The 27,001-nt window shown below is 37.5% G+C and overlaps 1 protein-coding gene across 3 annotated transcripts in view; it reads right to left on the minus strand.

Annotated features, from left to right (window-relative positions):
* Nucleotides 1-27,001, minus strand: part of EIF2AK3 (eukaryotic translation initiation factor 2 alpha kinase 3) — a 76,289-nt gene that overhangs the window by 25,492 nt on the left and 23,796 nt on the right. For 2 of the 3 annotated variants that reach the window (XM_003908949.4, XM_031655339.1), the window contains exons 3-10: nucleotides 16,069-16,263; nucleotides 13,547-13,680; nucleotides 11,067-11,301; nucleotides 10,691-10,853; nucleotides 8,860-9,000; nucleotides 8,086-8,208; nucleotides 5,297-5,517; nucleotides 2,885-2,997 (exon numbers count right to left, since the gene is read on the minus strand). In XM_003908949.4, the coding sequence (XP_003908998.2) occupies nucleotides 2,885-2,997; nucleotides 5,297-5,517; nucleotides 8,086-8,208; nucleotides 8,860-9,000; nucleotides 10,691-10,853; nucleotides 11,067-11,301; nucleotides 13,547-13,680; nucleotides 16,069-16,263 (1,325 nt within the window). The remainder of the gene's footprint in view (nucleotides 1-2,884; nucleotides 2,998-5,296; nucleotides 5,518-8,085; nucleotides 8,209-8,859; nucleotides 9,001-10,690; nucleotides 10,854-11,066; nucleotides 11,302-13,546; nucleotides 13,681-16,068; nucleotides 16,264-27,001) is intronic. The other variant, XM_021925043.2, reaches the window with a different exon arrangement.

Raw genomic sequence — 27,001 nt, forward strand, 5'->3', positions numbered from 1 at the left:
GTAAGCAGCCTCCTTCTCCCACCGCCACTGTATTGTGGGGGCCATGAATGCAGAAAACCATTCTTGTTTCTCTTTGTATTTCCAAAGGGTGGGCACTACCTGACGAACCGAAAGTCTAACAAATGTCTGTTGAATAAATGCATGAATTAATAAATGAATAAATTAGATTATGTCTGATATCCCTTATAAGGGTAAGTTAATTACTTTATGACTTACATACTTATTAATTTAGTAGTTGCCTCAGCTGGTTAAAGCATGGAATTAAGGAGAAGCAATAGATTTCAACGTTCCATGGGCCAATTCCTTTCATAGAAAATGAAGAGTAATAATCTGTATTCCTAAAAATAGCCAGTCAAGGTACCTCAGTACAAATCAATCTCCCCAAATGCAAAAGCCCACAAAGTTCATATCCTACTCCTGGAGGGCCAACTGAATTATCTTCCTATATTAAGGAAAACACCTATATAAAAATGGATTATCTTCTAAAAAGAGTAACACCCTTATGTTATTACAGACCCTAGAAATGTAAGTATCATCTTGCCTAAGTTGTCAGCTGATAAATGACAGAGGTGGGATTTGAATTCATGACTGAATGCAGAGATTATATTCTTAACAGTGCTTAGAACATCGTTGCCACCAAAAAACATTAGGTATTCTATAGAACTCCCATACAAAAAAAAAAAGACTCAAGAGCTGCATTCTTCATATTGAATAAAGTTAAAGAAAAACTGACTTAAGTCTAATTCAGTTTTGAGTATATTATTCTAATTTTCTTGACAACAGCCTGACAAATACATCTTTATTCATGATACCGCATTTATTCTACTCCCCAAACCTCATCTCTACTTGCCGAACTCTCACAATTTAAAATTCAGTTCAAATATGACTTCACTTATGACGCCCTCCTAGATCATCACAGATTTAGTGATTTGGTTCATGACTTTCTTCTTATATGTTTGTTTTACCCAGTAGTATCTTTCCCATAGACTTTAAGTTTCTCCAGGATAGGAGTGGTCTTTTAATTCTCCCAAAGCCTGAATTATTGTCCTGCACACAGCTGTTCAGAATAAATGTTTAATGAACAATGAATGACTTCAGTAGTAGACTACCTCGTGGGAGTTGTTGGATTCTTTATTCTTTCTCTCACTGCCTGCTGGTGTTGACAGTCACTGATATATTAGTATTTTTATTAGCAAGGGTATTAAAGTAGCCTTTAGCATTTGTTAATCACCTAGTAAATTTTGCTTTGTTTATGAAATTGACTGGTTTTACCTGCTCCCCATCATCCTGAAGCAGCTGGTTTGATAGAAAGGTAGAATGGCCTTTTGAAGACTCCATTACACTGCCAGGTAGGTGCCTTGCAGGGCTAGGGGAAGGTTCTCCAGAAAGCTGTATATGCTCTGAATCAGTGTCTAATATATTGTAGCATGGTTTCTCCCATAGCCAGTATGTACAGGTCCAGGGATCAAGGAATGGAAATGGGAGTGGCATCACCCACCATTACCCCCTAGTGATCTATTAGCAACATTTTTGCTTCCTGTTCCTGTGAACTTATGTTTGGCTGGCCTAGAGGTCTTTGTCTAAGAGAGAGGAACACTTCCACCAGGAGATACAACAGCAACTTTGAACTCCTCATGCCTTTGAATCAACAAAGAAGACAGCTACTGTGCTGGCTGGGTGACTGATCCTGACTACCAAGGGGAAACTGGAGTATTGCTTCACAGTGGAGGTGTAAGAAAGAGTAGGTCTGAAACACACGAAATCCCTTAGGGATCTCTTTGTATCATCATGCCTTGTGATTAAAATCAATGGAAAACTGTAACAATTCAATCCAGGCAGAACTACCAGACTCCCAAGACCCTTCAGGACTGTGGATTTGGGTCACCAAATAAAGAATTACAACCAGCTGAGGTGTTCTCTGATGGGAAAGGGAATATGGGATAGACAGGGGAAGAAGGTACTTATAAATACCAGCTGTGACCACATGACAGGTGACAAAAATGAGGACTGTAATTATCACAAGTATTTCCTTAATTTGTTGTGAATATGCTTGTGCATCTCTATCTATATAGAAGTAGATATATATAGATATATGCCTATGTATAAGGTATATATGCACATCTTGTCGTTTCTGTTTCCTTGGAGGGCCCTAATATACATATTTATCTATTATTTTCAATCTTTTCTGCCATAAAATCATTACCCTAGATATTAAGCAGTATAGTTCCACGTCTTTTCCTTGTCCCCATATCACTAAAGTGATAAGAAGTATGCTATCAAGACAAAGAGAAAAGTAGGTATAATCCATGTAATACGAAAAATAGACCATGACACCATTTATAGTTACCACAATGCATCAAAGGTTACATTTTATACTTGAGAGATTGTAATAGCTTCTCTACTTTTATTTTACTTTTATTTAAACTGCCTACTTTTAGCTAATCCATCTCCCCCTTCTGCTTTTAAAAACTATCTGTTCTATTAGTGTTTTTCCCTATATTTCTACTTCCTATTACAGATAAAACAATGAAAATAAATGAGGATTCAGAAACATGTGGAGACTTATATCACATCTTATAAACATAGTAATTATTATCTGGTACTATAAATGCTAATCCTAGTACATAGTAGGCCCTAAATAACTAAGTTACTTGAATAAGAACTTAATTTGGTAGCTGAAATTCTAAACTCCTATAACACTCTATTTTTATCTTTCTTAGGGTATATATCACTTTTAATATATTTAAGTTACTTGAATTTATTTATTTATTGAGGGTTAAGTCTACGTTTTATTTTTCTAGGTATCTACACATTAAAAAACTTAAACAAGATCTTAGGTCATTTCTTCTTTGATTCAAATGGCTGTATTTTATAAGACTCTTACCGTGATACATATCCAGAGTTTTTTATGTCATTCCAGCTACTGTCATTGGCTTCACCACTTACAGAATCATATTTATTTTCAGTTTGACACTGAGTTTCAGACTCCTTCCTTTGCTGATAAGGTGAAAAACAAAATCACTACCAGTACAAAGCTGAACTGAAGTTAGCTAACGATTTTGGTTATAAAATAAACAACACTGAAAAATACACAAGTAGCATCAAGAAAAATAAAAGCATTATGAAAACAAAATGCAGCATTTTGCTTTATTACAAAAGAAAAAAAACTTTATCTTCCCATTGCTATCCCTCCAGTATTTGAGGGGATTTTGTTTCTTTATAATGTGGGTATGTCATATGTACAGCGTGATATATAACTAGATATAAAGAGAAAGACAGTGCACACATGTAAGCATAAACGCAAACTCCTGGGCAAGACTAGAGTGATTCCTTTTGACAAAATGAGGTAGAAAAAAAAGCAAACAAACAAAAAACCCAATAACAATAACAACAACAAAAAAACTAGAGTGATTTCTTTCCCAACCAATTTCACAAATTGCATTAAAAATGCTTTTAATAACAGGAAATTAAATTAGGCAATGTTTCTTTACCAACATCTCCTAAAATATTTTTTAGAGGATATTAATAATTATTATGGTCAAATGGGGGCACTGTGGGCCACCTGTTTAGTCACTGATTCTTTCAACATATCTTTACTGAGCTCCAATTATGTGCCAGGCACTGTGTAAGGGGCTAAGGAGATGGTGGTAAACAGTGTAGACTAGTCCTTGTCCTTAAGAATGTTCAGTCTAGGCCAGGTGTGGCGGCCCATGCCTGTAATCCCAACACTTTGGGAAGCGGAGGCGAGCAGATTACTTGAGGCCAGGAGTTTGAGACCAGCCTGACCAACATGACAAAACCCCCATCTCTACAAAAAATACAAAAATTAGCGAGGTGTGGTGGCCCATGCCAATAGTTTCAGCTACTTGGGAGGCTGAAGCACAAGAATTGCTTGAACCTGGGAGGCGGAGGTTGCAGTGAGCCAAAATTGTGCCACTGCACTCCAGCTTCAGTGACAGAGTGAGAAGAGTGAGACCCTGTCTCTGAAAAAAAAAAAAAAAAAAAAAAAAGAATGTACAGTCTAGAGGTAGAGAGAGAAATTAGGAATTACCTATTAAATGTTTTAGTAAATACTCTAGTAAGGGGAGTACAGAGTGTAAACACAGGCAGGAAATCTAACTCAGAAATAGGAGGTTAAAGATGACTTCCCAGGGGGGCGTGTCAACTAATTTCAAACTAAAAGATATTACCCGGGAGTTAATTATTTGAGAGGGAAGGGAGAGGAGGTAGGGAACAAGGTTCCAAGGCAAGGTTAGACAGATGTGCACTACCAGGCTCAGCGAGAGCATGGTCTACAGGGAAGACTGAAAGAAGCTCAGTCTAGTGGCTGAGCATGGCGGAGGGGAGGAAGGGATTAGGTTACCAGTGAAGGACGGGACATGAGCAGCCAGGGTATGAATCATTCAGAATCTTGCATGTTCTAAGGAGGTTGGACTTGAGCCTAACAACAATGGGGAGAAAGGTCAGGTATTAGAGGTTTTTAAGCCCAGAAATGCAGCTAGAGTTAGGGTGTAGAGAATGGACTGGAGAAAGCCTCAGGACTAGGGGCACAGAGGCCAGTTAGAGGCTATTTCAGTGATTCAGGAGAGGTGTGATGATGGTATTTGTGCTGGGGAAATGAAAACTGACACATAGAAAAAGAAAAATATGAAGATATCTAGGAGGAAGGATTTGACAGAACTTGGTGACTGACAAGGGAGAGAAAAATGATTCACGGCTTTGGTGACTGCATATGGCAGTACATTTCTTTGAGAGAGAAAAATGCTAGAACAGGCTGGGGAGGGGAATGGGAGTGGAAATCAAGACAGTCTGAGATATGGCTCATTTGAAGTGCCTGTGTAGCACTTACTAGATAGCTGTTCCAGAGAAACAGATTTGGGAACCATTAGTATATAAGAAGATTGGAGCTGGGAAAGTAGGGAAGACCATCCAAGGAGAGTTTGTGGGATGAACAGTGAAAAGAGGGAACCCTGAGGAATACCAACAATACTGAGAGGATGAGAAAGATCAGGTCCTGAAGCATCCACATCACACCCAAGGAGACCAGGAGAGCATGGTGTCAAGGAAGTCAGGCAAGAAAGGTCAAAGGGAGATGCTCAACAGTGTCAAATACAAAGAGGTTCAGTTAGATAAGGACTGAAAAATGCCCATTACATTTAACACAAGGAAGATCACTGAGACCTTTGCAAGAGTAGCTTTGGTGGGGCAGTAGGGATGGAAGCCAGACTGCAATGGTTGAGAAGCAAATGGGAGGTGGGGAAGTGGAAACCAGAGAGTAAGCAACCATGATTCTTACCCTGTGAGGATGAGGGTGGAAAAGCCTGCGCACAATAAACGTTGTTGCTATGATACAAAACAAAATCGTTGCAACTATTTCTTTCCACCAGTGTAAGAGGAGAACAGGATCCTTTTTGCGGATATTCTTGTTGTAATTTGGGTTGTCGAGGAATCTGACTGTAATCTGTGTGCTTCGTTTGTTTCTTTCCCTCTTGTAGTACGGTAGATAATAACCATTATCTTCAAATAGAAACATTAAAATGGTTTTTTTTATAAAGGCAATCGAAAATAGGCTCATCTTTAACTATTACAATTTATCTATTTTCCTATGACTGATCACACTAATTCCTTTTAAGTTTTGTCTGTCTTCTTTAACATATTTTAAACATCATAATTTGTCTCATTTTTCTCCAGTAAATATAGACATTTTCCTTTATCCTATAAGCATACTAAATTTTCTTTATATTAAGTAATAATATCAGAAACAATCTTAAGGGCTACTCCATCCATAACCTCATTAATAATTCAATTCTTTAAATACAAGAATTAATACTCAATCATCCTTCAGGCTATTTTTAGCTTTCCTTTTGCTTGGTTATCAATAAAATACCAAATTTTACCACCAATCATTCTTCACAAAATGAAAGGAAAACATCCATGCTGTTTGGTTCAGTTTAGGCTGCCAAAATGAGTCTGCCCCAGAAAAATAGCCTGTCTTTTTTTGTCTTCCATTTTGTACTATGTGCTCAGATTACACAATTCTCTTTTACCTTGTCTTTTTAAATGTTTTTTTTTGAGACAGGGTTTTGCTCTGTTGCCCAGGCTGGAGTGCAGTGATCTTGCCTCACTGCAACCTCCATCTCCTGGACTCAGGTGATCCTCCTGCCTCAGCCTCCTGAGTAGCTGGGACTACAGACGTGTACCACAATGCCTGGCTAATTTTTGTATTTTTAGTAGAGACGGGGTTTCACCATGTTGGCCAGGCTGGTCTTGAACTCCTGACCTCAAGTGATCCGCCAGCCTCTGCCTCCCAAAGGGCTGGGATTACAGGCATGAGCCACTGCGCCTAGCCTACCTTGTCTTTTGATCAATATCAAGATAAAGGGGCCGGGCGTGGTGGCTCACACCTGTAATCCAGGCACTTTGAGAGGCCGAGGCGGGTGGATCACGAGGTCAGGAATTTGAGACCAGCCTAGCCAATATGGTGAAACCCCGTCTCTACTAAAAATACAAAAATCAGCTGGGCATGGTGGCGGGCGCCTGTAGTCCCAGCTACTCGGGAGGCTGAGGTAAAAGAATCGCTTGAACCCAGGAGGCGGAGGTTGTAGTGAGCCGAGATCGTGCCACCGCACTCCAGCCTGGGTGACAGAGCGAGACTCCGTCTCAAAAAAAAAAAAAAAAAAAAAGAAAAAGATAAAGACTGCTGTTTCTAGTTCAGAGCTGTTTTTTTATTTGTTTTTTAATCAATTTAACTTATATAATAACTTTCCAGTGCTAACATCTAGGGTAACTGATGAGGAGTCTGTGTGTTTACCTGATACAAATTTGAGGACTTCTTAATTACACAACTTTTTAAAAGGCTTTCATACCTGAATTTATCCTAACTTCAAAAAATTGCTTACTAAATAGAAATGTATTTCATGCCAAATTTCACCTATTCTTGACTTTTGCACTAATTTCTCTTGTCTGAGTAAGAAATTAAAATAACCTACTTGTGCATCATTTTCATGTGGTTTTATGAAAAACACATTTTCTTCATTATACAGGCTACTATACAGCCTACATAATATAGGCTGATAAAGAAGAGCTAATAGGCCGGGCGTGGTGGCTCAAGCCTGTAATCCCAGCACTTTGGGAGGCCGAGACGGGCGGATCACGAGGTCAGGAGATCGAGACCATCCTGGCTAACACAGTGAAACCCTGTCTCTACTAAAAATACAAAAAATTAGCCGGGCGTGGTGGCGGCGCCTGTAGTCCCAGCTACTCGGGAGGCTGAGGCAGGAGAATGACGTAAACCCCGGAGGCGGAGCTTGCAGTGAGCCGAGATCGCGCCACTGCACTCCAGCCTGGGCGACAGAGCGAGACTCCGCCTCAAAAAAAAAAAAAAAAAAAAAAAAAAGAAGAGCTAATAACGAGAACCAATGTTTATTGACACTATGTGACACGCATGATGTTAACTGAGACTTTGCATGCATTATCTCATTTAGGCCTCACAACAACTTAATACATAGATATTAGGATTATTATTCTAACTTTACAGATAAAGAAAGTGAGACACAGGGAGTTAGATGTGCCCAATCTAGTATGTGGCAAACATGGGATCTGAACCCCGGCAACCTAACTATGAAGCTTGTATACTTAGTAATAATTCATGAAATTGTCTCCCAAGATATTTTATTTTCTATATTCTATTTTTTTTTTTTTTTTTTTTTGAGACGGAGTCTCGCTCTGTCGCCCAGGCTGGAGTGCAGTGGCCGGATCTCAGCTCACTGCAAGCTCTGCCTCCCGGGTTCACGCCATTCTCCGGCCTCAGCCTCCCGAGTAGCTGGGACTATAGGCGCCCGCCACCTCGCCCGGCTAGTTTTTTGTATTTCTTAATAGAGACGGGGTTTCACTGTGTTAGCCAGGATGGTCTCGATCTCCTGACCTCGTGATCCGCCCGTCTCGGCCTCCCAAAGTGCTGGGATTACAGGCTTGAGCCACCGCGCCCGGCCTTATTTTCTATATTCTAATCGACTTTTCTTCATTTGAATTCTATTAATTAATTTCAAATTAAAAAATAAAATAAATCTCAGTATTTTCACTTACCATATGGATACTGCAAGATTGAAAGTGCGCCATTACTATATTCTTCATGAGAAAACTTATCATTACTAAGACATTTGTCAAATTCATCAGATCCTACCAAGACAGGAGTTCTGGAAGGAGACTCTAAAATAAAATTATTATTTTATTAATAATAATATTTCTTAAATCTTATCTGTTATGACTTGAATAAAAAGGCATGTGCTTATTAATTGAATAAACTGATATTCAAGCATAATTCAGTTCAAACATATAAGTTAAACAAATGGCCCAGGACTCTTGCCTTTGAAAAGCACACAGTCTTAGAGAATCGGAGTCATTTAAACAATTAAAATATGACATGATATATGTAGTAAAAAACACGTACAAGGTATAGAAAGATAATGAAAGAAGTAGGTGCCCAGTATTTGATTTCTATTCATTCATGTCTCAAAGAATATGATGTGCTAGCCAGAGAACTTTTTCCTAAATAGTCTTAATATAAATACATTAAGAGTTAAATGTTACTTTGGCATGGTCAGCGAATGATTAAGAGTTTTTCTAAGTTGTATAGAGAAATATTTTATTAACACTTTTATAGAAGCAACTGCTGCTTCCAAGAAATAATGCCCTAAATGATAATAAAAATTCATTATTAACATCTGAAATACCATGATGGTTTACCAATAAAAGTATATAACAGTTCTTATCTCTGCAGTATTCAAAACTAGGGCAAAGACAGTCAGGATTAGGTCTCTGAACGCTAAGAGTATTTAGAAAAGTTTACAATTCACTTACGAATTAAGGGTTTCCATTTGATTGTTGGCAAAGGAATAATTGCATTTTCATTATTGACAGATTCCAAAGCCTTGGGACTTGTAGGAAACTTTTCTGAAATTCTGACTGATGACTGCAGATAAAGCTGGCCTCTATACATTCCTGAATCAACCAGAACATTGTCAATTATGCATTGATTTTTTTAAAAAGGTTTTTAATTAAATAAAATTCATTAATTCCAGTTATTTCTACATATACTACAGAACTCTTGTCAAAGAAGAAACATGCTTGAAGCACTCAAAGATAAACTCAACAGATATTCAACAAAAACAGGGAGGGAAAGTTACACACAAGGTCCATATGATATTTCTCACTGAATAATAGCACATTTTCAGTAATACAGGAAAACTGTTCCAGTAGAAAAATTCAAAGACAGGAAGTCACTGTACTCTCACAAAACAAACAGCTTAGACTAAGTAACTTTCTCAAGAAAGTTTACCTAAATTCTAGAAATATTGCTAACAATTCAGTTAAATACTATCAAAACACACATGACAATTAACAACATACAAATTCAACATACAAATAACAAATACAAATAACATACAAATTCTTGCTTTGCTTTGCATTCAAACCGACAGGTGGGTGGCACATTGTCAGAGCTTAAAGAATTTTATAAGTATTTGATGACAGACTAATTCAAATAATTAGATTCAAGAGTTTTCAAAATTTATAATATTAAAGGCTTTCAATTGCCCAGAAGCACACCAGAATTTTATTTTTTAGATCAGTTGTATAGATGCACTGATAAAAAAGAAATAAACCTAATCTTAAAGAGGGGAGGGGCACAAACTAATACGGATGCAAATACAAATATAGGAAATTATAGACTTTGAGGATATATAACTAACTATATAAGTATATTTTATATGTAATTACATACAAATAATTATATATGTAATACATATATGTAATTACATATAAACAATTATATATATATAAACAGATAGAGTGTTGTCCTGTCACCCAGGCAGGAGTGCAGTGACATGATTATAGTTTGGGGTAGCCTCTAACTCCAGGGGTCAAGCGATCCTCATATATAAACAGATAGAGTGTTGTCCTGTCACCCAGGCAGGAGTGCAGTGACATGATTATAGTTTGGGGTAGACTCTAACTCCAGGGGTCAAGAGATCCTCCCATCTCAGCCTCTGGAGTAGCTAGGATTACAGGTGCATGGCACCATTCTTGGGCTAATGAGTAATTTGAAATCATGTTATATAATGAGAATATTTCTAAGCCTTTCTAATATAGATCTCAGAGAAAAAGAATATGTGACAGTAATTAAAAATTTCAGAATTGGGCTGGGTGCGGTGGCTCACGCCTGTAATCCCAGCACTTTGGGAGGCTGAGGTGGGCGGATCACCTGAGGTCAGGTGCACTATATTCTGGCCAACGTGGTAAAATCTCATCTCTACTAAAAATACAAAAATTAGCTGGGCATGGTGGCAGATGCCTGTAATCCCAGCTACTCAGGAGGCTGAGGCAGGAGAATCGCTTGAACCCAGGAGGCAGAAGTTGTGGTGAGCAGAGATCATACCATCGCACTCTAGCCTGGACAACAAGAGTGAAACTCCATCTCCAACAAAACAAAACAAAACAAAACAAATTTCAGAATTGGACAAATGGAAAAGCAGGAATGGAAATCAAAGTATAAATCTTAGGGGCAACCTAAATCAGACATGATATTAGGATTTAAAACTACCACAGGCACTCCTGAAGTAGGAAGGAACAGTGTAAGAAGACAATCTAGATGTCAATGTATACTATCGTTGGATAAGATACATTTACTCACCCAAGTAAACACTGTTTTCTGTGGCTCCTCTGGCAGCTTCTACAATGTCTTCTTCATCTTCTAAAACATCATCATTAGATGTATAACTTGTATCATCAAAAAGACTGATGGGAATGACTTTCCCATCCTTAAGTAACCAGGCAGATGCAATTGGAGTACAAAACTAAACAAAAATGGAAGAAAGGTCTTAAATAATTCAAGCAGTAGTTATGTAGTTCCAACCCATAAAATACCATTTAAAATCACAAATTTCTAAAAGCACAGAGAACAAGCTGAGAGCCCCAAGTAGTAGTAATTTCATTCCACCCAATCAATAAGTTTGGTCAGACTGAGAGAAGAAGAATCATATTTATAAATCCTCAGTGATGTTAGGTACCTGGTACTCCCATTCCAGATGTCCTCCCTTCTTACTGAATGCCATAACTTTCCAGTCAGCAACCGAAACCTTTATCACTATGTCCATTATGGCAGCTTCCTGTTCTTCCACATCTGAAATAATTTTAGACTCTTCTGTGTTCTCACTGGGCTTAAAGGTGCTTTCAATAAATCCGGCTCTCGTTTCCATGTCTGGAATATACCGAAGTTCAAAGTGGCCAACACTGAAATTCCACCTTAAATTTATAAAGGTGTGTTTTAGAAATTTACATTTAAATAAAGGGACAAAATAATATAGAATTCTTCTAGATTGAAGAAGCAAATACTAAAATTATGTGATGAGAAAAAGAACAAGTCAACATAACCTTCTGGAAAAGAGTGCTCTGCTGATTCACGCCACAAGAGGGCCCACAAGAACTTTGTTCTGATCCTTTAGACACAATGGTTTTGAGGGTTGTGGACTGACTGATGTGTCCTTTACAACAGCTAAGGGACAGATTTTCTCTCAAAAATTTACAAATACTTGTACTTCTACATCAGAGTGATTTTCCCAAAACACATCAATGTCACCTTAAAATGAGGTAGCACACGGTCTGCCTTACCTCTTGATTAAAGGCAGGATACATTTCATTTAACTACAGCAAAATTATGCCCTCATAAACCACTGTAAAAGTCAAGATGAATGAACCAGTCTTAAATTCACACTAAAACATGGCCTCAAAAAGGCAATGTGATCCAGGATACCAAACCTGTGAAGGTCATACCTCCTCAGCCCCAATCTTGGATCTCCACTGAACAAGATGTGGCAAGTCATTTACCCTTTCCTAAGTAAGTTTCAGTAGTTTTATCCATAAAGTGGCAGTAATAAGGTTTCCTCTATAATTAGTAAATTGAAAAATCACTCAACTACTGAGAGTATAGTGTCTTATCACTTAGATATAAAAGGGCATAGTTAAGAATTCTGACATTTATGGAAATAATTATATTTTAAAGAATCATGGATCTTAGACCCCCGGATCCTTCCTATTCTGGTAACTCAAAATTCTGTTAAGTTGGACATCTGCTGCTATGGTAGCTGAGCTCCCGTAAGCACTCAAACACTTAAAAAACAAAATCTAGTCAGGATAAAGAAGGTCAAGTTGTCTGCAAATGCAAAGCCCTATTCATAGTCCAAAGTTGAAAGAATAAATGCATTCTTAACTGAGTTTGAGAAAACAGTTTTCAGGAAAAGAAACTGAATTACATTGCATTGGATCAGACAAAACCCTAAAGTCTGGTTCATTTTCAAAAGATAAAGATGGAATCTAAAGTTATTTTTACTATATAGGCAATTTAAAACTTAAATATTAGGTTTAAAAAAAATCAAGCATTTGATGTAGGATCAACATATCCAATCTAGGTATCACATTTTTTAATCACATATTTAAATATAAAAATTACATAAGGGCGTTCATTATTTAAAGAAGGGAACAGAAAGGAATTAGGCTAAAGAAATGTTTTAATAGTTCAAGAAAATTCAGTAAAATTATTATTTCAAAATTGGGATAATCGGACAAACTATGAAACTACCTACTAGACATAATTAGAGAGTCAAATAGGTTCAAGCTCAAAGAAACACATCAATTTTCTCTTAACATCTTTCTGTATTCAAAGAACTTCGAGGGATGAGATTGCTATACAAAATATCATTAGGCCGGGTGCTGTGGCTCACACCTGAAATCCCAGCACTTTGGGAGGCTGAGGTGGGTGGATCACCTAAGGCTGGGAGTTTGAGACCAGTCTAACCAATGTGGAGAAACCCCATCTCTACTAAAAATACAAAATTAGCCAGGCATGGTGGCACATGCCTATAATCCCAGCTACTTGGGAGGCTAAGGCAGGAGAATCGCTTGAACCTGGTAGGCAGATACTGTAGTGAGCTAAGATCATGCCATTGCACTCTAGCCTGGGCAACAAGAGTGAAACTCCGTCTCAAAAAAAAAAAAAAAATCATTAACCTGAGACTAAACTAATAAATAGTCATCATATGAGAACCCCTGTGGTTACCACATCCTGAAGCATATGGTGAGAAGTTCAGTTCAGAATTTGTTAATAAACATGAAATCATTTTTATTTTAGGGCCCACATTGGATCACCTGACGTTGGGAGTTTGACACCAGCCTGGCCAACATGGTGAAATCCCGTCTCTACTAAAAATACAAAAATTAGCTGGGTGTGGTGGCACGTGCCTGTAATCCCAGGTACTCGGGAGGCTAAGGCAGGAGAATCGCTTGAACCCAGCAGGTGGCGGCTGCAGTGAGCCAATATCGCGCCACTGCACTCAAGCCTGGGTGACAGAGCAAGACTCCATCTCAAAAAAAAAGAATAATATGCTTTTTAGGCACAAACTAGTCAAAAATTTCCAAAAACAGAAGTCTGATAAATTTTGCTATTAGGTGTATTTCTAAACAATACCAACAGCAACACTATCTGAATACACACTTCTCATTGCCACTGCGAGGTCCGACAGCTCTAACAGTTTTTTGGGTACGCTGTAGAAGCAGGATGTCTTCCTCTTGTTCCATTTCATCACTATCCCATTGGCGACAACCCAGAGCTGAACAGATATACCTCACCTGAAAAGACAAAATTAGACACAAAATTAGTAAAAGGATAAACTCATAAGAGATCAGAGATATTAAAGGAATCTATAATTTTTAAAAAGTGAAAGGAAACTAAGGAAATGTGTATGAAGTACTCAAGTAATAAGAAGCATCAGTTAGGTTACTAACTCCTAAAATGAGTTATTTAGAACAACGACAGTACCAATGAATATTTATTTCAGGGAATGATTTTAAGGATTTACATAATTTTAGCCTTACTTTGGAGAATTTCCATGGAATATACAAGAAGAAATGGATAGCTACTTGTGATAGCTTTTCTACAATATCATTAATAAAATTTCAGGTGAGTTTAAAAAAAAAAAATCAACCTTAGAGTTTCCGTATAACAAAAGTGTTTGGTTTTTAAAAATTTGAAACTTTTCTGAGAGCTTTTTGTATTCAAAAGTAACTCCCTCAAGTTTTCACTAAAAGAAAAAAGGAAGACTTAATATGATCCAAACTAAAATCCTCATGAAAAGACGCATACCTTCTACAATACCAGAATTATGTAGCAGCACATCAAATCAGAAAACCAGGTGATCGGGTTCAATCCTGTTGCTTACAGATGAGACTACCGAAGTAAACAGAGATTGAAGTGCTTTGCTCAAAAAACGGCCAGATAGGATGGCATGGCCTCCTCAATACAATGCAGATGCAGGTGGGTGGAGAAGGCAGAAAAGCATCTGCAAGAGCAAGAAAGTGCTATGGGCCTAACACTTAGATAAGGAATTGTTAAAGTTGAAAAACTCAAGAGTAAAAAGACCACGTTTCTATTCTTCCTTATTTTAGTCCAAGTCTGTATATAAACCGTTTACATGTCAAGGTGTTAAAGGGTTACAAAGATTTTTATTTTTTACCTTTTTAGAAAGGATGTTTTTATTTATTTATTTATTTATTTATTTTTATTTTATTTATTTTTTTTTTTGAGACGGAGTCTTGCTCTGTGGCCCAGGTTGGAGTGTAGTGGCGCGATCTCGGCTCACTGCAAGCTCCGCCTCCCGGGTTCACGCCAGTCTCCTGCCTCAGCCTCCCAAGTAGTTGGGAGCACAGGCACCCACCACCATGCCTGGATAATTACTTATTTATTATTTTTAATGATGTCTCACTCTGTTGCACAGGTTGTAGTACAGTGGTGTGATCTCAGTTCACTGCAACCTCCACCTCCCAGGTTCAAGTGATTCTCATACCTCAGCTTCCTGAGTAGCTGGGACTACAGGCTATAGGCGTGCGTGTGCCACCATCCCCAGCTAATTTTTTTTATTTTTAGTAGAGATGGGGTTTCCCATGTTGGCCAGGCTGGTCTCAAACTCCTGGCCTCAAGTGATCCACCCACCTTGGCCTCCCAAAGTGGTAGGATTACAAGCGTGAGCCACTGTGCCTGGTTGAAAGGATGTTTTTAATTAGTTACTCTTGATAATGGATTTATAAGACCCAACCTTAGAAGTAGATTATATTATGATTATATCCTAAGAGCTAATGTTGGAGAAAGTCTAGGTTATTAACAGCATGACTTTGTTGTCAGATAGATCTAAGTTAAATGTGACCCTGGAAGTTTCTGAATCTTTTAAAGTCTCAGTTTCTTCAACTGTAAAATGAGTATAAACTTTCCTCTTGGATCACCTTATTATAGGATCAAACCCTATAAATGAGTAGTGTCAATTATTCTTATCATTAGGATTACTATTAATCTTTAGAAGGTTCTTCATCTGTCAAAAGGTAAAAAAAAAAAAAAAAAAAATTACACTTAGGAAGACTGTGAAGATTGCAAAATAATGTATAAAAAAAAAGCACCTGAGGCTGGGCGCGGTGGCTCCTGCTTATAATCCCAGCACTTTGGGAGGCTGAGGTGGGTAGATCACTTAAGGCCAGAAGCTGGAGACCAGCCTGGCCAACACGGTAAAACCCTGTCTCTACTAAAAATACAAAAATTAGCCAGGCATGGTGGCACGTGCCTGTAATCCCAGCTACTCAGGAGGCTGAGGCACAAGAATCACTTGAACCCACTTGAACCTGAGGGGGTGTGAAATGGGGTGGGGGATGGGGATTGCCATAAGATGAGATCAGCCTGGGCAACAGAGTAAGACTCTGTCTCCAAAAAAAAAAAAAACAAAACAAAACATCTGAGACACAGTAGACTATATTTATGAATTCTCTTCCTCCTGCTATTCTATTCCTGGCTCTGCCATTTATTCTGTTACTAGTTTCCCCTTCCTACCTCACAGTTCTCTTATTAAAACAAATGACAACCTCAGGGAATAATTACAATAAATCTCAACTAGTAATAAGTGTCGTTTAATAAATTACTTTTTCTACCCTAATTTATTCTGATTTCCCCAAAGTAAATTCAGTATTTTCACTTACCTTTCCACTACATGCACTGAGTCCATATGTAGTGAGAGATTTTCCTCCAACCAAAACAACATCATCTCCAAATTTATAAGAAGATTCGAGAAGTGATTCAACTGTGAAAGGAACTGTTTCCATGCTCTCACGGTCTCGGTCCCACTGGAAGAGGCCTCCATCCAGGGAAGGAATAATCATCTTATTCCCAAATACCTAAAACAGAAGCTAACTTTTTAAAAGAGCAATAACATTAATTATTTTTTTTCTTATTTCTTCCAGAAAAATAAAAACGTCCTACCTTTAAAAGAATAATAGTAATTAAGAGCTAGAGTCTTGATCCTGATGTACTCCAGCCTCCTTCTGACTAGCACATGAAGCAGCGCAGTCGATCAACCAGAAGTAATTTAAAGGAACTGCCAATCACTCCCAGGCCCTACACATAGTACTCTAGTAAGGTTTTTCTCAAACTCAGTTTACCATGGGCCAAAAGGGTCCCATAATGGTAGGCTGAGTTACCAAAAGAGAGTTTTATGATCAAGTGAGTTCAAGAAGAGGTTACTATAGGAGCTCTTACAGTCATGAGTATGTTAATGTGTAATATGATTTTCTATAGATAATATATGCAGTATTTTCTAGGGCTATTTTTATCAAGGCCAATTACTGTCATAGACTCAGCTCCAAGGAACACAAGTTTAGAGATATTGATTCAAGTAGTATCCCATCCTTTCTTTTATTTGCTTTCTCAAATCTGCAATGAGCTAGAAGCCTGGTAAGTAAGCTTACTGGTTTTGTGTTCTCAGTCGCCCTTCCTTCTTTTAACAATGCTTATTAAGGGCCTACCTATGGCCTAGCACATTCTGATGGCTGGGATAGATCAGTGAGCAAAACAAACAAATCACTGCCTTTGTGAAGCTTAAACTCTGGTGTCATGAGACAAACAACTTAATAAATAAGTAAATTATATGGGGTATGTTAGGTGATAAATGCCGTTAAAAAAAAATGGAACAAGATAAAGGGAGAATGGTAAATATGCATAGGGTGGAGAGGGGATTATCAATAAAAAGAGCTTAGGGTAGACCCCACTGAGAAAGTAACATTTGGGCAAAGTCTTAAACATGAGAGAATTAACCAGGTCAGGCCAGGTTTTGCAAAGGTTCTTAGATGGAAGTGTACCCATCACGTTTGAAAAACCATAAGGAAAGTGAACAGGCTGAGAGGCAAGGGTGGAGGCAGAGAGAGCAGGCGGAAGGTAAGAGATTAGTTGATAAGCAGTTGAGCTGTTTAAGATAGTCAGGTTTGGGATATAATTGAAAGGTAAAGCCAACAGGATTTCATGGTAGATTCTCTTTATGGCATGAGCAAAAGAAAGGAGTCCAGGATAATTCCAAGGTTTCTGGCCAAGAATATCTGATCAGATATCCTCAGTAAGAGTTTTAGTACGTCTTTGTGACATTGACCTTTGGCATTTAAAAAATTCATAATTTGATCTACATCAACTAATGACACAACTATTTTCCTGATTATCCAGGCTCAAAACTTTAGGAAACAGGAATATGAGAGAAGTAAGAGTTAACAAAATTTTTCTACATAGTTTTTTGTTCTTTAAGTAGCAGACTGCTTTCTTTAAAGGGATACTTACTTGAAAACTCGCATACAGTAACTGAGAGTTCTCATTTGGTGTTCAACTCACACATCCACTTTGCCCCAAACCTGGGGTTTTGGAAGACAGATTAAAAGCCACTATTCTAATTCACTTCTTTCTTTCATTTTCCAGTTCAAATCCTTATTATCTCCTGCCTGAACTACTATAATAGCCTCTTCACAGTTCTTAACTGCAAATTTCCTTAATCTTCTATGTATCTTCCAGATTAATCTCTCTGAGTCAGAGTTAAGCTTGTTATGACACTATTCAAAAATCTTCAACAGCTATTATCTTCTTAATAAAGACCCCAAATCCTAAAGATCCAAAATCCTTTAGAGGACATTCAAAGTCCTCTAAATCTGATCTTAAATAAACCTTTCATCCCTGTCTTTTACTTCTCCCCAAATGGGTAGAAATCAGGCATGGTTATTTAAACATTTAATGTTACTGATATTGTTCATTTATGTCATTGTCAATGTCATTTCTTCTTTCTGGAACATCCTTCTGTACCAACTTTGTCAAGAGAAATCCTATCTGGCCTTCAACCTAGCATCACGTATGTTTTTGCTTTGAAATCTAAGAAAATTTTAGCAATGTAAGTTTGCTGACAAAAATCCTATCATTCCTTTATCTTTCCTTTTTGTTGTAACTATAATCCGAGACACTGTGATATTCTCAAAAATTGTTCACTGAACCTCCAAGAAATACTTACCAGGTCAGCTAATGTTTATATTTATGTTTACACAGTGGCTGTAAAAGTAGTGCACTCATACCCGGTGCCCAAATTGTGTTATCTAATTACATTCTCCACCAAAAGGAACCAGGGCTCCTCAGAGAAATGGCAGATTCCAGGGCTGGGGCAGTGTAGATGCAAGATGAGCCTTTACCATCTTATTCTTTCAAAAAACAAGGATGTGCTTGGAAAGGGTGAGGGCATGCCACTGGTCAAATATGGGACAATTAAGCACCAAAATAGTTAAGTACTGAAGTTTTAAAAATAGAAATTCACATGTTCACACCAATAGCAAGCAGATAAAATAAATAATATATGAGGGAAAAGGAAGGGCTGGAGTTGGAAAAATTAGCATTTTGCCACCATCACAGTAGAGACTGGGTCATACCAGAGTCAGAAATGGTGCTAAATTGAGGTGGAAACTTTGATGAAGAACAGAATATCTACATGGTCTAGAATGTCTCCTTACAGAGTACTTATCATTACAAGAAATTAAAAAACAAAAGTTATATATTATATAGTGGAGATAACACCTTGATTGGATAACCAAAGTAAAAATCATCAATGAGAGTTAGATGCCCTGAGAGAGACTTCATCACCTATGTAGTATTCCAGCCAAGAATGCACAGCCTGAACATCAGGCAAGCACAAAGTAAGGAAAAGTCCATTTTAAAAATAAAATAACAGAGAAACCATATTCTTCAAAAATGTCAATATCTGACAAAGGAAGGTTGTGGGGAAAAAAAAAAACAACTAGATTAAAAGAGGCTAACGTGACAAATGAATGCAATATCTGACCCTAGACTAGATGCTGTACTTGGGGTAGAGGATGCTATAAAGGATATTATTAGGTCAATTGACAAAACTCGAATATGGATGGTAAGGCATTGTATTAACATAAATTGGTAACGCTTATAACTTTTGTAATTACATAAGAGAATATCTCTATTAGGAAGTATACACTGATGTATTTAAGAGTAAAGGGCCATGATGCATATTTAACTTATCCTCAAATATTTCAAGAAAAACAAGTGTGTATGAGGGAATGGGGGAGAAGAGTGACAGTGGGTAAGAGGACGTGGGCAAGCATATAAAGCAGGCAACCTGGTTGGGGTAAGTAAAATCTGAGCATATAAGGGTTTTTGGTTTCTTTTGGTACCACGTTTATTGTGCAACTGTCTGTAGTTTGAAATTATTTCCAAACAAGAGTTTAAAAACAGAAGAAAGGTACTCAAGAGTCTTGTAGGAGCTCTATAATGAAACTCAAGACCATACCATTAAATGAAGGTTTACCATAATTCTAGATACTTAAAGATTCCTAACTGTTACTCTTACTGAAAAAACATTTGATTTTTAGTAAGTTCTCAAGTGACATTGGTATATACCTCACCTAATATTACCTTGGAGTCTTAGCATAACTATTTTATTCTTTGTTTCCTTCTATTTCCTGATAATAGATAACAAATTTTATTCTCAAAAATTAAAACCTTTATTTTTATCTTTTGTAGAATGTCCAACTTGAAGTTGCCATTATAACAAATTTAGGTCACAGTATGCACATACCCTATAATAACAATATGTAGTATTTAGCCTAGATGATCTTCTATTTTGAGTTACTTATCAGATAGAAAATCAAGTATTTACTGTTATCTACCTCCATATTATGTTAAATATTCTAGATTTCTTTACCAGAACACTAGATTCAAATGATAATAAAGTTAAAAATAGATATTTTAATTGGTCATCTCAACAGTAGTATTAGGTTAAAGTATAAACAGAGAAAGCAGGTGTGCATGACTAAAAGAGGAAGAGGAGTAAGTGCATCTGCAGTAAACAGATAGCATTTCTTTTGATTTATTTCCTCTTCCATTAAAAACCTCTTTTCCTCTAAAGCAGTAGCGGGTCCTTAGGGAATACAATGTCTCCTAAGTGCAAAAATCAATTGCCAAACCAATATGGAATAAAATCCATTTTTGCCCTCTCCAAAAGTAAAACCAACCAATCAACCAACAGACTGACCAACCAACCTTATCTTCAATTAAAAATATAGTTTAAAGAACCAAGACTTGGTATGATTGACCATACTGAGAAAACTGCCTTATTTTAAAAGTTAAATGCTCAACAGCATTAACTCAATAAGTGCAAAACACAAACAAGGCATTATGATTCAATAATGAATCATCATGTCATATTTCTGGATTATGATTTTAAAAGTTCACTTTTACATAGCTGCTCTTCACTAATTGGTTGCTTATGAGTCATACACATGGCTGTTGACCTTTGTGCCAATCTTGTCAAGTCTTTCAGGCTGCATATGTGAAAGCAGATGGAGCTTTTCCTTGAGAGCCACAGAAGCAATATATGCATGCAGTTCAGGTACAGAGATGACATCACCCTTCACAATAGCATTACCTCACCCCCTAAGCATAGGAATGAGTCACCCGATAGTCAGCTGCAAATCTCTCGGTAGAAAAAAATGTAGGTTACGGTGATGCATTTTCACATCCCACTGATTTGTTCATGTAAGCAGCTATTTGTTCTGATCCGCTGCTTTGCATCTCAAACTCATTGTGTGACTTGCTTCTCCCTTAAGTCATTTTAAAAAGTCTAAATTTTTGTACTTATTTTCTTTATTTGTTTTTTCCCTGTTTATAATTTAAAATAAAAGGTGCTAGCAAACTCCCAGAGTCTATCTGTGTAATCACAAAGCAGTTTAGTAAAGTAATCCCGTTTCTGTTTCTTAACAAAATCTAAGTGGTACAATGAATACCAGTGGCACCTGCAATCAGAGACTTCCATCTGAAATTAAAATGTGAAAATAAGAACGTTAGTTTTAAAGTGGAAGGAAGGAATTTCATGTGAGAAAATAAAGGAAGTACTACTACTAAAATGAGCACTACCAGTAATAAAAAACAAAAATTCCTCTAAATATAAGAAAAAATGTTTGCCATTTGAGTCTTCCCTATTTTTCTATGCAGCCAACCCCTCTCCCCGACTGACTCACACACTTTTTGGGGTACATTCAACTTTATTTCAATTTGTTATAAAAAATTTCAAGCATATAGAATGTGGAGAGATTAATAAATCCCCATGTATCTACCATCCAGTTTCAACAATTATCAACATTTTGCCAACTGTTCCATCTATCTCCACTCACCTACTCTATATTTGTTTATTGGAGTAAAATCATCAAATTTTTAAATTTCCCCTATTATCTCAAAGATCTACTTTATGATGAGGAATTCCAAGTCTACATATTACATCTGATTCTTTTCCCTCCACAAAGGAGCTTCTTTCACCCCCTTTGTTATGCACTGATTTACTTGAGAAACCAGCTTATCTGTCCTATAGAATGTCCCACAGTCAGGATTGTACATGTCATTTAACTTGCTCCTTTATTTCCTGAAAAGTATGATTAGACTTGGAGCTTTGATCTGATGCAGGTTCAATTATTTTGACAAGAAGACTTCATATCTGGTGCTGTGCACTTCCTATTATAATAGGGGTCTACAAACTAGAGCCCATGGGCCAAATCCAGCCTAATGCCTGTTTTGTAAGTAAAGTTTTATTGGAACACAGCCACACATTCATTCATTTATGTATCTGTCTATGACTGCTTTCTAGCTGCAACTAAAGGCCACATGGTTCCCAAAGCCTAAGATAAGTACCATCTGGCCCTTTACAGGAAAAGTTTGCTGGCCCCTGTGCTATACCATATTAGGAGGCATATAGTGTTTGCATCCCCACTTTTAATGATGTTACTATCAATCACTTGAGTTTGGGGGAGTCAGTCTGATCCCTCCATTTAAAGTGTCCCATCAACTTTTTACCATTTTAGTATTGCTTGATGGCCTATTTCAATAAAAGAACTAGAACAGCAATTTCTAATTTTATCATTCTTTCTGCATTTATTAGTTAGGATTTTTCTTTTTTCTTGTTTTTTTTGTTTTTTGAGATGGAGTCTTGCTCTGTCACCCAGGCTGGAGTGCAGTGGTGCCATCTCGGCTCACTGCAACCTCCGCCTCCTGGGTTCAAGCGATTCTCCTGCCTCAGCCTCCCGAGTAGCTGGGACTACAGGCACCCACCACTATGCCTGGCTAATTTTTTGTATTTTTAGTAGAAACAGGGTTTCACCGTGTTAGCCAGGGTGGTCTCAATCTCCTGATCTCGTGATCCACCTGCCTCAGCCTCCCAAAGTGCTGAGATTACAGGCGTGAGCCACCACGCCTGGCCTAGTTAGGATTTTTCTATAAAGAACTTTCCCTCATTCGGTTTTGGAAGCCAGATTTGCACACACTAGCATTCTGTTGATTAGTGACTCAGGCATTAAACACTCTCAAATCCCAAAAATTGTATCCAGAAGTAACTCACCCACTATAAGACTGAAAATTGAAAAGGGTTCAGGAGACTTAGTGAGACCGGTGTGTTCGCTAACCAGGAAAGAGGGAAAAGGAACACACTGATAGTTAGTGCCCTGATAGTTAACAAAAGCCAAGTTCTGTGTAAGAAGGTAAGAAGCAACAAGGTTTAAAAAGGAGAAGAGAGGGTAAGAAAAAGAGCGTGGCAAGATGCAGATGCACCGAGTGTAGAGATAAGGAAGAATGAACATAGGCCACGAAGAAAGAGCGTGTAAAACACCAATTGTCCTAGAATATTTATTAAAGGGGCACACATCACTATCCCACCTAAGAACCCCAAGGAACATTTCTAGGATAATACAGTAACATGCTTACAACGATGATCCCAAGTAATAAATAAAAAGATACAACTCATTAAGATTGGGAAGATGTGAAATACATGAATACACCATTAATGTCCTCACTTGTAAGTGGGAGTTGAACAATGAGATCACATGGACACAATGAGATCACATGGGACACAACACATACTGAGGCCTGTCGGGGTTGGGGGTTAAGGGGAGGAAAAGCATTAAGACAAACACCTAATGCATGTGGGGTGTAAAACCTAGATGATGGGTTGATAGGTGCAGCAAACCACCATGGCACATGTAAAACTATGCTAACAATTGTTTACTTTTTTATTATCTGGAAGTCTCCTTCATCTAGAACAATTACTTTCTTAGCCATACTAGTTGTTTTGCAAACCAGGGTGGTAGGGCAACAGCACACATCCAAAATACAAAATCAAGATGTATCCACACCAACCAGAGCAGCTGACTGCACCTCATCCAACCCCATCCCCTGGGTCCCTGACTCTACCACTCATTCACTATGTGACGTCGGATAAAAACGAACAATTCACTGTTTTACAGAATGTCTCACGTTCCCTTATTTCACTTGATTCTCAAAGTCACTCTCCACAACTAACTTAAAAGGGATTCCTTTTTGGTCTCCAACCATTGACTAATGCTTTTAACACTTTGGGCATCCACAGGCTTCCTGCTTTTTCCCACTGCTTTCCAAGTTCCCCCAATTGAGAGTGGAAAGCGTTTTCTGATGTTCTGTTTTGCTGAAAACTTTCAATAAGACTAACCAATCAAGGAGTTGTTTGAAGAGGCATTTGCATTATAAGCCAGTTATCTCTAATTATGGAAGTATTTATAAATATTCATAAAGTCTTCACACCAAGTAGCAGATGGGAAAATCTGAAGGAAAGCAGGATAATCTCTAAAATCCTACTGAAACAAATCTAGCATTGAAACACTTTTTCTCTCAATTTTCTCTGACTCATCAGTCTCTCTCAATTTTAAAAATGTTGGACTTTAAAACTTGGTCATAGGTCTTCTCACCCTACTTTCTTTCAAGGTGATTGATCTTCTCAGTTCCCATGACACAAGTGTTTCTAATTTTAATTTCAGCCCAGACTTTCCCTCTGTCAGCACAAGACCCATAAAGTCAAATGCCTTCTTTAGCATCTCTGCTTGGAGAGCTCTCATGGTCTCTCCAAACTCATATCTAGAAAACGCATGTTCTTCCTTTCTATACCTGTTCTTAATTTACTACTAAATCCTCCTTTGCTCTTGTATCTTCATAAAGATCTTCCTTGTTAAACACCCTTTGAATCCATCACTTTACTTCACTCATTTCCACTGTCACCATCCAGTCTATATCATTCCCATCTGGATGACTACCATGCAGTCTCTTAACTAGCGTGGGAGACTAGAAACATTCTCCCAATTTCTGCTGTTGTTCCAGTCCATTTTCTACAGTCAGAGTGATCACTTCCACTTAAACCTTCAATGGTTTCTCATGGCTCAGGATAAAATCTGAAATGCCAAACATAGCTTACTAGACCCCGTATAACCTGGTCCTGGCCTGGCCTACCTCAATGGGCTCATTTCGGCTACTCTCTCCCAACCCTCATTCCTGTTGCCGTCCTCAACTTCTCTTAGTTCCCTGAAAATGCCATGGTAACTCTCACCTCAAGGCCTTGAGATACGCTATTTCCTCTCCCAGAGCAATCCTCCCCTTCCTCTCTACCCATCTCTTGCCTCAGTAACTCCTGATCATACAAGAGAGGCCTTCTTTGACCATCAGGCTAGGTAAGCACTTAAGCTTGTTGGAGTCTTTCTTTGTGCTCTATCCGGCCTTGCGCCAGTTACCACACTCAACTGCATTATTTACACTACAATTATTTCATATTTGCCTCCCTAGCTGGCTCCACACAGTACCTTATAAGTTCTAGGAAGGCAGGAATCGTATCTGTCCTGGGCAGTGCACAATTCTGCATGCCTCCCTCCTGCAATCCAACAATGTTGAATTCAGTTTTGGATGTGTTAAGTTTTGGTGCCTGTGACTATCCCGCTAGGATTGTCCTAGAAGCAGTTTAGGTGCTCAAAATGTGCTGAGTTATGTGCTAAGTGTGCTCTACACAGGATGTCTCTGAGTAATTAATCTCCATAAAGCACATGAAGAATTATCAGTAGAGAAAATACAAATAAATTGGTAAGCATTAAGGTATTTTAAAAAACATTAAATTTGGAAAGAGGGAAGACGTAAGTACAAAGATCTAGGGTTGAGTCTCAGCTTTACTACATCAGACAAATCTCTGAACCTTTTTGATCTCCAATTTTATCATCCAAAAAATTAGGGTTAATAAGAATATTTACTTCACAGGGCTATGTAAATGACTAAGTAAGCATAGATACCACTTTACAAACTATAAAGTGCTACTCAAACAACAGTTTATGATCCAGGGCTGCTTACTTTGAACTTCTAAGGTAACTTGTGTGTGTTTATGTGTATATATACATGTATACTTAGTTAAAAGCAAAAATATAAACTCAATCTAGCTCATGTGACTACCTATAATTCATCATGAGCTTTATTTTATTCTCTATTGGAAACTTCAGGAGAGAACTATTATTCATTAATACAAAATTTCAAAAATAACAAAAGCTTTTTGAATTCTAGAGAATACCTGCTCCAGAAGTAAATTAAAGGGGAAAGCAGACAGAAAGCTTAATTATGCAAAGTCAGTTATTTCTTTCTCAAACATGGATTCACATCTGTTTAAAAACAAGGCCTCAAAACCAAATAAAGATTAATTCAATGTAGAATTAAATATCTCAAACTGCTGCAGTTTTTGATTTATCAGAAAGCTCTACCAGGCCTAAAATTCTTTGACTGTAACATAAAAACTCTAATGCATTGAAAGAACTTTATTAATCAATAAGGACAATCAATGCTAAAGAAAAATTAACACATATATGTTTGTATATTTTAATTCTTCAAAAATGATACACTTGAATGGAACATAAACAGTAAATCTTAATTAACCAAAATGAGCAACTGACTACATTACTAGACGTCAGAATTGACTATTTGTGACTTAAAAAAAAAGAGATGCTTCAATATTATTGTATTACAGAAACATATATTTTTACACCTCCCTGGAAACATTGGGGAAAGTAAAAGGAAGACTGTTTGATAAAAGTAAAGGGTCTCCAGGAATGGTACCTGAAAGACAAGGGAAGGGGCATCACCATTAGATGATGATGCCCTAAAGGGAGGGGTAATGAGATCGTTCAGCAGATTCGTGTATTAGTCAGAATGCATCCCAAGTGACATGCTATATGCTTAAATGTTGAGAAAAACTCTGCAATGATTTAGTATTTATTATCTTCAAAAACTGTAAATTAGTATTCAAGAGCAGAGAAATACCAAGTAGATAACTGTTTAATTCTTTTTTTCACTAATTTAGTCAACCTACAAAACAAACTGCCTCAAGGAAAACTACCAGACTAAGCATACTTCTCACAGTCATGATAAAAGACCACTGATCTTAATAACTATCTCTGCCTTCACCTAGATTAATGTATATTCATGACATAAACAATGTACATGAAGAGTCAATTTCCTAAAAAAATAAATAAAAAAAAAAAAAAAACAGGACCAAATAAGTTTCTCCTTTGGTGACGTGCAATGCTGGGATAAATTAGCTTAGTTCACAGCACTACTTTCAGCCATGCTAAGGGATTAATACAACAAAATCAAATTAAAGCACTGTTTCATTTCTATAATTAAAAGAAAAGCAATTAACCCAGGCAATTATTTAAATATTGGCTTGCTACATGACTGACAGCTACGCTTCAAAATAAACTGCCATCTTAGATG

The sequence above is a fragment of the Papio anubis genome, chromosome 14 (assembly GCF_008728515.1).
Source record: "Papio anubis isolate 15944 chromosome 14, Panubis1.0, whole genome shotgun sequence".
Taxonomy (NCBI): Eukaryota; Metazoa; Chordata; class Mammalia; order Primates; family Cercopithecidae; genus Papio; species Papio anubis.